Source organism: Arachis hypogaea, chromosome 20 (genome assembly GCF_003086295.3).
Source record: "Arachis hypogaea cultivar Tifrunner chromosome 20, arahy.Tifrunner.gnm2.J5K5, whole genome shotgun sequence".
In the NCBI taxonomy this organism is placed as follows: Eukaryota; Viridiplantae; Streptophyta; class Magnoliopsida; order Fabales; family Fabaceae; genus Arachis; species Arachis hypogaea.
This window is the reverse complement of record NC_092055.1, coordinates 142,401,573-142,413,669: the sequence shown is the minus strand read 5'-3', so window position 1 is coordinate 142,413,669 and position 12,097 is coordinate 142,401,573. Positions and strand designations below refer to the sequence as shown.

Here is a 12,097-nt window from a genome sequence, read left to right as displayed (position 1 = left end):
CTGCAGAAACTTTCGGAAAGAAAACAACTAATGTTATTCCTGCTAGATTTTTGGGAGGAAACAATGTTTTAGAGATGTATGAGTTTCGTCTAAGTACTAAGAGATTGAGTTCTTGCTGCTGGATTATTGATATATCCATTACAATGAATGAGATGTTATTAAAGGGATTTTGTTGCAGCTAAGAATTTCGGACAGCCTCAAAGAGGCTTTATTATGATGGTCCATGATGATGATTTTAGCTTAAAAGATGTTTCTGTAGCTGCCTTATGTTGTCTGGTGATTTATATGGTTGAGGGATAAACTAGACACTTATAGGATCCACCTTATAAATTTGTAGAATTTTATAAGAGTCCTCATACTCCCTTTGAAAATTTTGAGATTCTGTCCATAATCCAGAAACATTAATGCTACTCAACCTGATCAACTTGTCTGAGATATACCTGACACAGTTGCAAGGAGAATGACACGCTATTTTATTTTTTGATAAAACAGATTAAAAAAATGAATCAAATTATATAAGTTTAGTTCTGTTCGGTTCAACCTATTTATGAGGTGTTTTTCATTTGACGCAATTTCATTCATCAAGTGAATTTCTCTTGATTACAAACTGATTGTTTGAAGTCTATTTGCAGGTGATTTGCTGTAAATTTCTGTTCACTTTTTGCTTCCCATAGCCACAAACCACTATTTCCTTTCAGCGAGACAATGGAGTTTGTGAGTTCTTTATGTACCCTTTCTTTTTTGCATTTTAATTGTATATGATAAAAAAATTTCCTGGGATTTTAATTTTTTTTTTTGATATTGTGCTTTTGTAGACATGTTTGAGCAAAGGTAGGGGATCACACTTCCCACCATGTCACATCCTAAACTTAGGTGGATTAAGATCCTATTGGATTGCCCACTAGACCTTTCTGCTCTCACACCATTCTCCCCGGTAACTACTGCTTTTTATGCATTGCCATCATTAGAAGAAGATAAAGTGGATGCAAACAATGATGTTGGTTCAATGGCTGTGCCTGCGAAGAGGCAGAAAATTGAAAACCAACCAGATAATAAAACCTTAATTTTTGCTGAACCATGGTACAAGACTGTGATGAACTTGCACCTATGGAATCCCTCTTTCATTGATGTTGTACTAATCTCCAGTCCAATGGGTATTTTAGGATTGCCTTTTCTTACTCAGATGAAGGGATTCTCGGCTAAGGTAGTGCTCTTATTGCTGTGAGATTTATTTCTTGTTGTTGGAGACCAGCCTTATCATCGCCGATCATAGTCTCTAGATTTTATCTACCTAGTGTATTGTTTCAATTGAATAGATTTACGCAACCGAAGTATCAGCAAGACTGGGTGAGCTAGTGATGAGGGATCTTGTATCAATGCATAAGGAATTAAAACAATTCTATGGACCAACGGAAACTGATTTCCCTGTATGGCTGAGGCAGGAAGAAGTTGAGAAGATTCCTTCTGTATTGAGAGAGATAATATTGGGCAAAGATGGAACGGAGTTGGGTGGTTTGAGGCCCTTATACAGGTAATCTGCACTTCTTGTAGTCTACATTTATGATTTTAACTTGCAAAGACTAAGATTCTTTACCCAAAACTAATGCAATATCACGGTATGAGTGATAACATTTGTGATTGATAAATTATAAATCAATGTTGTATGGATATGAAAGGGTATGTATTACTAATTGCAATTATAATTATAATTATTTGAAAGTTAAACTTATAAAGTATGTCGTTTTAAACAATTCAAACACTAACTGTGTGTTCAAGAAGATCCATAATTTTTTGTTGGTACAAATAAAATTCCGTAAGTTTGAGTACAAAATATGACCGGCAGTATCAAGGAAGAGTAGTAGACTGAGATTGCCAAAGTTGAGATATATATTTCAATAGTTCTCGATTATTATAATTGGAAGATCATAACAATTACTTTGGACTGTGTGCATTTATATTAATGTTAATATTAATTTGTAATTTTGTATATATGAATCTTATTACCTGTTAAAGTGTTTGCATTAACAACTATTTATATCTCAAAAATTACTTCTGAAATAGATGTGGGAATATTACATTAATTGGTTCAGAGCACAAGGCAAATTTTTCCAGCAAATGTAACATGTTCCTGTGCTCAAATGTATGGGGTTGGCCACTTCAGCCCTGGCTTTTAAACTTGATTAACCTATTAGATGCTTGAGGTTGCTTATTAAAAATTTAAAAACAAGGGAGAGTTCCCCCAAACCCAACATGGGCAGAGATGAGTGGAAATAACTCTCATTAGCGACTATATCAGTTAAGGGACTATATCAGTTATTTGTTATGTGTGTTTGCAATTCTGTCTGTATTATATATATTGCTTGAGTGTTGTTAGTGCCAGTCCAGTTATTTGTTATGTGTGTTTGCAATTCTGTCTGTATTATATATATTGCTTGAGTGTTGTTAGTGCCAGTCCAGTTATTGTTTCAAGTCAAGTCAAAGCAATTTTTTGGTTCATGTTTTCATATGTGGAAATTTACAGTGAAGCTGATGTCAATGATTGTGTACTAAAGATTCAAAAACTTAAATATGCGGAGGAAGTTTGCTACAATGGCATATTAGTTATAAAAGCTTTCAGCTCTGGTGTAGAAATGGGCAGTTGTAATTGGATTCTAGATAGTCCTAAGGGAGATGTTGGTTATCTTTCAAACTCCAGCTTCATTTCTTCTCAAGTGGCGGCTTTTGATTACCAAAGTTTACAGGGGACTGATGCATTGATTTACTCTGATTTCTCAACCTTGAATTCTACCGAAGATGTTGAGGACGAGGAGAATGAATCTGTTCAACTTGCAGATAAACTGCTTATGAGGTATATGATCTTGATATTCAGATTTCCTTAAAACTACGTCATAACTAGAAACATGATTTATACTTATTTAGAAAATCAACATCTTTTAGTGAGTAATGGAAATTCCTGCTGTTAAGATTGACTTTTGTGTGGATTATTGCTACAGTTCTCATGGTTTGGTTGGACTCTACCATAACGCCAAAGAGGATTCGGAAGAAATGGAAAAGTTAGCTTTCATATGCTCTTGCGCTATAGAGTCCATAAAAGGTGGTGGTTCAGTTTTCATTCCAATCAACCAATTTGGAATTTTTCTGCAGCTTTTGGAGGAAGTTTCTAAAGCAATCGATGCTTCAGCTATGAAGGTATCCTTCCTTTAACAAGTTCTCTATTGACATTGTTGTGTTTTGTTGTAAAAAATGCTAATCCTATTCATCCACATTATTGCCTACCAGTGCACATTGTTTCAAATTTTATCGTTTTCATTGAATTTTTTTCTTGTGGTGGGATTGTGGGACAGAATGGGATGTCAATGTTAGATAACTAACTAAAATGTTTTTTGAGATTAAAGTACAGACAGTTTCTAATATAATACAAATCTGGTATCAGAATCATAGATGTCTGCTCACTAACTACTACTTTGGTTCTTTCCTCGCTGCAGGTCCCAATTTATATCATTTCTTCAGTAGCTGAAGATTTATTGGCATACCTTAACATTGTGCCAGAATGGCTTAGTAGACAGCGGCAAGAAAGGGTACAGACTGTTGGAATTATGATTTTGTTTATTGCACTTGGATATTTGTATTTAAATATTTTCGCATTTTGTTTGATTTTAATCTACTTTAATTGGTGTTACAGCTCTTTGATGGGGAACCATTGTTTGACCATGTTAAGTTATTGGAGGATAAAAAGATTCACGTGCTTCCTAATATTCACTCAGAAAAATTTTGGTAAGATTTTTTGCTTCATTCTCATTTCTCTTCAATCAATTATGCAGTTGTTTATGACTGCAATAATGTATTTCCAAACTTTGGTGTCAACTTGTAGTTGATATATGCAAAGTTGTGTGGATATTTGCAGATTCTTTTTCTTTGCTTTTCCAACTTAGTTTGAGTTTCTTCAATAGCCTCAAAAGATTGAAGAGGGTTTAATTTTAACAAATTGTGCAAAGTTATGGATAATTTTGCTGAACAACTTTTGCATGCACATTCTGACATATTTTGATGTACTACTTAGGATGCATTCACGGGAACCATGCATTGTGTTTTGTTCTCACTGGAGTCTGCGTCTCGGTCCTGTTGTTCATCTGCTTCAACGTTGGCACAAAGATCCAAAATCATTACTGATCCTTGAGGTGATATATGCTCTCCACACAGTGTATATGTTCGTTAAAGTTTCCTTCTTTTCCCGAAGTAGGAATGGCTTTGACCAATGTTTGTGATGAATTTGCTCTTGGCAGGGCGGGGTGAATCCTCAGCTAGCGCTGTTACCTTTCAAGCCAATGGCAATGAAGGTTCTTCGGTGTCACTTTCAACCTGGAATAGGGTAGGCTTTCGTCTTTAATTAGCCACTTCTTGCAATATGTAGATTCTTTTATGTCTCTCGTTGTTCTTATAAATTATTTTGCATAACATGTAGCTAAGTAACAATTTACAATTGTCATATGATGACCCAAGGAACATTGGGGAGAGAAATATTGCTAGCCATACCTGAACATATTTCTTTTCCTTTTTCAATTAAGGAATAAGATTACAGTAGCCATGTCTTCTATTTTGGTCCCTTTTCAAAATTTCACTGCTCTATAATTTCTATAATTTTCTAAATGATTCTTTATTTGATGCAGATTAAAATTTGAATTATGTATTTATCATCTTATGTATTTTCATTCCACATTGTAGATTGCATAGAGTTAGGCCCTTGTTGGAAACTTTGCAACCAAAAACTCTTCTGGTAATTTGGTCATGTTACTTATAGCTTATATGCTTTATCATAATTTTTTTCGGGATTGTAAATGTTTTAAGCTGATGATCTTGTTTTCTATTTTGCTCCTTGCTTATCCTCTAGTTCCCTGAGGAGTTCAGGTCGCATATAAGTTTTCCAAGCGAAAAGTTTTGCTCTGTTCTGTATTATGCCGAGGGCGAAACTTCAAAAGTATCGTGTAAGGACGGTTCGGAGTTAAAAATTCCGGCTACTCTGGCTTCCAACTTTTATTGGAATGCATTCAAAGAGCAGGAAATCAATCTAGCAAGACTAAATGGGGAACTCATCATTGAAAATGCCAGATATCACCTGCTGTTGGATAATACTGAAAAGAATTCCAATGGAAGAACGAATTCGGTAAGTTTTCGTAAACCAGAATTGGAAAAGCTTCTAGCAACATTTTCAAATTTTGGCATCAATGCATCAGTGGAACATCAGAAAATGAACTCCGAATCACAAATACAGTGTGTGATTCACACAGCAGATCCTTACAAAGCTGTGATTGAAATTGGAACCAGCAGTGTTGTTATTACTACTGCTGGTGAGAATGTGGCTTCCCATCTTTATAAAGCTTTAGACAGTGTATTGAAAGGTAATTGATATAATCGATTCTCTTCTTGTGCTTGTAAAATCCATGTTAATGCATGTTGTGACTGAAAATATTAATCCATGTTCTGTGTCTTTTATGTATTTTCTAAGAGTTAGGACTGAAAAAATATCTGTTTGTATTTCTTTTGTCTCCTCATTTTTGTTTTATAGATAGAATCCAAATTCCAAACGCAACTAGAGCGATGGATTCAAGAGAGATATAGACAACAAGGTGAAGATGTATTATTTAGAGTAGTTTATTAAAAATTATTAAAAAAATTAAAATATTGATAAAAATAACTTTACAACATGAAAAAGACAGTTTTAAAATATAGTATTATTTCAACAAAAGTTACAAAAGAAATATTATTATTTTTTATAAGTGATAAATAATTTGTACATTTAATTTAATCATTTAGGAATATATGAATACTTATCTAAAAAGTGAATACGCAAAATAGGCAAAGTTTGATTTTTTAGACTCTCTTTTTTAAAATTTTTGGCCATTTGTCTAGAAATATAATAGTAAAAACAAATTTATATAATATAAAATCACTGAATTTTAATGATAGACATAACTCCCATAAAAAACATTACAACAATTTTTTTTTTTAGTTCTTCACGGTATTATCTAACCTGACAGATCAAAGACCGTTACAGATCGAAACTCCATTTAAGGGTCTGCTATTAGCCAATGAGATGCTGCATGCACGAGTAACAAGATTACTTAAGCGGACGAAACTCCATTTAAGGGTCTGCTGTTAGCCAATGAGATACTGCATGCACAAGTAACAAGATTACTTAAACGGACGAGTGAGCTGATTACTCGACCAACCCAAATTGGTTAGAACATTACTACAATTTATTCACATGGAAAAACACATTGTATTCTTGAGCTAGCTAACTAATACCTACAATTAAGGATCAGTCAAAGTTATTATGGAATGGAAGCAACCATTATAGTTTAATCCAACAGCTTCCATTATTAATAAGGGGTACAAGCACCAAACCAAGTAACACTAACACTTAACAAATATATTACTCAAGATTGCATAGATTCAAACATAAATTTGACTCAGCCATGACATGTTATGTTATAGGAAACATTTCAGGTGCACCGGAAGTACCGGTGCTCCAATTGTTTTAATCATTAATCTAAATTATAAAAAATATATATAATATATATTAATTGAAATCAACGGTTAAAACAACTGGTGCACTGGTATTTTCCGGTGCACTTGAAATGTTTCCTATGTTATATATGTTGGATTAGTCCTCCTTTCCCATCAAGGTTAGGAGAAATTTCTTGTAGTCTCCTGAAGTTTCTTTAGCCACTGAATCCTCTAAGTGAACACTGTTTCTCTTATAATAAATCTCTTTGATGTCATTTAAGTCTTTCTCAGCCCTTGTCACAATCACACGTGTCAGTGCATCCTCATTGGTTCCACCTCCTTTCATTGCATTTCGTAGAACCTACATAATTCAAAAATTGAACATAAAAGTTTCTTCATTCTTCTAAAAACAAATGTTTCTAGAGGAGAAAATTAAAAAAAATATATAGTCAAAATAGTAATAAAGAGAGGTAGTTATTGTAAAGTAAACAACTCTTTAAGTTTCTTAAAAAAAATGCATTTGGTTTGTATTTGTATTTCTTATTTTTATTTTTAGTATTTTTATTTTTAAGATTTTATAAAAAAAATAATAAAAAGTATTGTTTTCACTGACTTAAAATTTTAAAATAAAAAAAATACAAATACAGAGCATATATACACATAGGACTGGCAATGGGTAGGATAGGGTTTGGATCCTATCCTAACCCTACCCGTGGGTTGAGAATCTCTCAATCCTAACCCTATCCTATCCGCAGAAATATCAAATTTTTTTAAAGTAAATATAAAATTCAATCATTTCGAATTTTATACATATTAATAACATAAAAAATAAAACACTAATGCTTTAAATTACTAAATTAACTAACTAGTTTTAGTGGTTGTTCACTTATTGTAAGTCATTACATAAGGGAGGTTGTAGGTTCAACTCTCACTTCTTTCACTATATACCTAATTTTTATAAAATATGTGTTATATATGAGGTGCAGGTAGGGTAGGGTAAGGTATACCCTAAACCTGTACCCTACCATACCCGCAGGCATACCCAGACCGTACCCTACCCTACTCGCGGGTCGGGTAGCCTACCCCACTCGAACGGGTTGGACCGAGTTGGGTACCCGCGGGTAGGGTATGAATTGCCAGCCCTATATTCACACTCTATTCTACTAGTCATTTTTCTTAACTCTTATACATATTTAGAATAAAATAGTTCATTTTAAGCACAAGTGATAATATGCTGTTTTCTAAAGAAATAATTTAGAACATAATTGTAAATTGCAATTTAAAATTATGGTGTAGATAATACTTTGAAAAGCTGCCATGCTCTATAATATATAAAAGTTAAATAATATGTGAATTAAAAAAATTAAGAATAAGTATTTTCACCTTTTCATAGTATTTCTTATGATCTTGGATGCAGCGAATAGCTATGTGCACTGCCTTGTGAAAGTCATCAGATGCTTCATCGGACAATTTCTATAGAAAGGAAGAAAAGGGGAAGTAAAAAATAATCTATTTGATTTTCTTTTTCAATGATCTCACCATTACCATTGTTGTCACTTTGGCTTAATACACACATATTAAGAAATTTAAAATAAAAAATTGTTTAAAAAATAAATTTAACAAACTAACCTTATTTAAAAGAAATATCTTATATGAAAAATGCAAAATTTAATTTAATTTTTACTAACATGATAATTAATTTGAGTATAAATAAAACTTAATAATAAATTTCACATATGATGAACATGCAAATAACAAATATTATGAGGCAAAAAAATACAATGAACGAAATAATTTTCTTTAGGTTCCAAGAAGTATGATGCATGGACACGGAGATGGAATATGACATGACACGATACGGGACACGTCGATACCCGAATTTTAAAATCTTATAAGACACGAAAAGTGGGGGACACACATATATATAAAATATAAAGTATTTTTTGAATAAATCGTAATTGTATTTTAATATTTTATTGATATTAAAATATAAATTATTTTTTAAAATTATTTTTAATGTCTTATTTTAATTATATCAAGTATTTAAAATATTTTTTGTTTTAATAAATAATAATATATACTATGTCTAAATTCATTTTAATAATATATGTTAAGAATAAGATTGGACACGTGATGGTATTTAGGTATATCCAAGCGTGTCCAAATTTTTTTTATTTTTTATTAAGACATAATTGAACACAGCAGACATGCGTATCTGACAAGTGTCGGTGAGTGTTGTGTCTGAAATGTGTTCGATACGCGGACACGGCAACTCAGCGAAGTGTCCGTGCTTCATAGGGTTCCAACAATAAAAAATAAAGAAAGAAATAGAACACCTTTTATTTTTGATATTTGGTCAACAATGGTATTTTTTTTTTGGATTATGAATTATTTGGGTGTTAAATTTAAATGTGACACTGTCTAATTTAGGATACCGATTTCTAAAATCGAATCTTTTAATTTCTGAAATCAGATAATTCGATTTCTATCTCAACAAAAATAAAAAATTTAAAAATTTAGACATTTTGATTTATGTACCTTACACAATTTTAAAAACACTAAAAATTACAATATTTAAACATATCACTCGTCTTACTTTCATAGACAAAAAAAAATAACCTAAATAAAAAAACATGCTAAAAGGTTTTCCGTGTTTAGATGTACCTTGGTAATGGCAATTCCATGGTCATCTCTATAGCGATTGAAAGTTGCAACAAGTTGGATCTTGCTTCTTGTTGTAAGGATTCTTATAACTTCTTCATCTTTGTTACCATTCTTATCTTTTAGTTTTATGGCCTCATGAAGAATATCTGCTTCACTTTGTGCCAACTTTACATTGATCTCATTCCCACCATACCTAAATGAGCTCACCAACCCAACCAATAGCTGCTCAAAATTCATAAAAAAAAAATCACTTAGCAAATTACTCACACAAAAACATCTTTATATAAATATACACGTGAAGTTGATAGATGAGAGCCGTTAGATGGTTTGACTGATTTGACTAAATTTTCATCTAATGACCCTTAATTACCAACTTTACATGAAGTCGACTGCACCTGAATTTTCACCATATAATAATTAAAACAGTAATATATATTATGTTAAGTAATTCAGTCAAACATATTAAACTGCTGTATGCATGCATTATACGAAATTATATAGAAAAAGAAAAAAACTTGCCTGGCGAAGATGGCCGCTAGTATTAGCGGCCACATCTTCTTCCAAGGAATGATGATAACGGTTATGGTAGGTGCGCCTTACGATAAAGAGCTCTTCCGGCGAGAGGGCGCATGCGATTTCGACGATGACGTCATAGTTTCTGTCAGCATGCCTGAGGGCTATATTGGCCAACAATGCATAACGTTCTGAAGGCTCAACTATCCACCGGTACATGGCTCTCTTTTTGGTACAGTTCCCACATAAAACTCATGTCAAGAATAATCCAAAATTTACTCATAAATGTTTTCGTACAAAGATAATGGTGAAAATTCAGGTGCATTCAATTTCACCGTGAAATTGATGGCTAAGAGCCGATAAAAATTTAGTTAAATCATTTAACTGCTCTCAGCTATCAACTTCACGTAAAATCGATTGCACCTGAGTTCCCACCGAAAATAATAGTTAAAATTTTTAGATAATTTAATATATTTATTAAACTTTTTAATATAATATACGCCAATATATTAGTTATTACATGATCGAAAATATTTGTATGTAAATAATTACCTAATTTAAAGACTATTTATTTTGCATTTTTACTTTTCTGATTCCATCTTAATTTTTTATTTTTAAAATTACATAAAAAGTAAAAAATTAATAAAATTTATTTTGTTTTTGCTTCTGTATTGTATATTCTTTTTTACAAATTCTAAAGACAGAAAATAGTTTAAACAAGTCTTTGGAATTCGATCAACAAAATACTTATTATAGTATTTATTATTGATGATTGATTTATGTATTAATTTTTATTATATTTATCTCTAAAAATCATAAAATCAAAAACATTTTAATAACTAAAGAGGCTTTAATTTCTTCTTTATGTGAAATGAAATGAGCTTCAATAGTAGAATTTGTATATATACCTCAAAGTCACCGGAGAGCTCTGATTCAAGGCGTTTGATGAGATCTTCTTGAAAGAGTTCATAATATGCTTCTCTGATTTTTTGCCTTTGAATTGCATCTCTGTGACCAAGTATTGTTATAATCACTTTTTCATCAGTTCCCCATCCTGTCAATTTCATTTTCTTTTTAACTTTCTTACACATTATTAAATCACACTTTTCAAACATAAATGGGTAATGCTAGGTAGAAAAAAAAAAACAGTGAGAACTTGTCTTATTTAGTATTAATTAATTGTCGCAATAATTAATGAATGCTAAATAAGGCAAGTTATGGCTGTTTTTGGCTGATTTTCTTTGGTTACCAAACATTTCCGTACATAATTAACTAACATGCCTTCATCTATGAATCCATCTTTCTAAAAACATTTTTTTCTTCTTATTATTTATTTATGTGAAAAAAAAAAACTTAAAATCTTATGTGTGAATTAATGATAACAAATAATACAATTTAAAAGAATGAATTAAGATTCTCAATTATAAGATTTTATCTCTTATTTTTTGTATATACATAATTTTTTTTGTCTTACTTTTTGTTATAATACACATTTTGGTATAATTTTTTTTTTATATATATTTTGTGTTAACTCAAGATATTTATGCACCGAATTATTTTTATTTTTTTGTTATATTCTATTTTTTATTAAATCTTTTTTAAAAGAAGAGAGAAAGGATTACAATTTGTCAATAAATCTTCTCACATAAATTATAAATTATAAATTATAAATTATAAATTCTAAATTCTAAAATGAGTCGAAGGTCAAATCATGTACCTTTGACGGCCTTTCGGATAGCTTCTGCATCTTCAAGAGGGGAGTGGTTTGTAGGAGCAATGAGTGTAGCCATGGTTTAATGTCTTTAATTTCTTATTAATAATGTCTTTTACACTATGCTTCTTGCTTTTTATATGTGATAATATTAGTTAGTATGTTCATCAAATCAGCAAAACGGTCTATATATATTCATAGTTACGAATATAGACATAGACAACATACAAAAAGTTGATAACCTATTACTATGCGTTTGCTATTAGCTTAGAATAATTAATGTCATTCATTCGATGAAATCTATAAATCTGCCTAATGCACTAATTAGTTTAGGAAATATATTATTCATAGATTTATAAATAACAGCAGGCTTCTATCCTACGAGGAAAGTTCATTGTTGCTGGTCAAACAAGATATGCTAGATTTTGTAATAACATGATTGTCCATAGTAGTAAAGTTTAGGTGATTATATATAATAATAAGGTACAAATTTTTCAGTGAGTTACCTGAAATATTTTGATCCACAATTTTTTGAGTTAGTAAATTTTATAGTTTTTGGTGCAATTGGATAAACGGTAAAAACGACCTGTAAAGACACTTCGACGCTTAAGTTTAGAATAGATCTCAATGATAAAATTTTAGAGGTGTGTATAACGTATTTGGTATAACTCTTCTTTATATAAATTTGATCATCTTATCTTATCT

The 12,097-nt window shown here is 31.3% G+C and overlaps 2 protein-coding genes across 2 annotated transcripts; one reads left to right on the top strand and one right to left on the bottom strand.

Annotated features, from left to right (window-relative positions):
- Nucleotides 1–663: 663 nt before the first annotated feature.
- Nucleotides 664–5,494, top strand: LOC112782558 (uncharacterized). The gene is made up of 11 exons (XM_025824998.2): nt 664–714; nt 816–1,204; nt 1,317–1,531; nt 2,522–2,848; nt 2,994–3,189; nt 3,486–3,578; nt 3,683–3,774; nt 4,061–4,178; nt 4,284–4,369; nt 4,723–4,774; nt 4,889–5,494. Exons 2-11 carry the CDS (start codon nt 854–856, stop codon nt 5,402–5,404), a joined length of 2,046 nt encoding a protein of 681 aa, XP_025680783.1. The 5' UTR covers nt 664–714; nt 816–853; the 3' UTR covers nt 5,405–5,494.
- An 855-nt stretch (nt 5,495–6,349) lies between these two features.
- Nucleotides 6,350–11,556, bottom strand: LOC112783799 (annexin-like protein RJ4). Its single transcript, XM_072229419.1, has 6 exons — nt 11,399–11,556; nt 10,590–10,735; nt 9,688–9,906; nt 9,169–9,390; nt 7,888–7,977; nt 6,350–6,865 (listed from the first exon to the last, which is right to left on the bottom strand). The coding sequence occupies exons 1-6, from the start codon at nt 11,469–11,471 to the stop codon at nt 6,662–6,664; spliced, it is 954 nt and encodes a 317-aa protein (XP_072085520.1). The 5' UTR covers nt 11,472–11,556; the 3' UTR covers nt 6,350–6,661.
- Between the last annotated feature and the right edge of the window lie 541 nt (nt 11,557–12,097).

Excerpts from the sequence above, each read along its gene's own strand:
- LOC112782558 (XM_025824998.2), top strand. The coding sequence starts at position 854 with ATGTCACATCCTAAACTTAGGTGGATTAAGATCCTATTGGATTGCCCA. Across the intron at positions 2,849-2,993 it reads GCAGATAAACTGCTTATGAG|TTCTCATGGTTTGGTTGGAC; the intron begins GTATATGATCTT and ends TTATTGCTACAG. Across the intron at positions 4,370-4,722 it reads CACTTTCAACCTGGAATAGG|ATTGCATAGAGTTAGGCCCT; the intron begins GTAGGCTTTCGT and ends TCCACATTGTAG.
- LOC112783799 (XM_072229419.1), bottom strand. The coding sequence starts at position 11,471 with ATGGCTACACTCATTGCTCCTACAAACCACTCCCCTCTTGAAGATGCA. Across the intron at positions 10,736-11,398 it reads TATCCGAAAGGCCGTCAAAG|GATGGGGAACTGATGAAAAA; the intron begins GTACATGATTTG and ends TGAAATTGACAG. Across the intron at positions 6,866-7,887 it reads ATAAGAAATACTATGAAAAG|GTTCTACGAAATGCAATGAA; the intron begins GTGAAAATACTT and ends TGAATTATGTAG.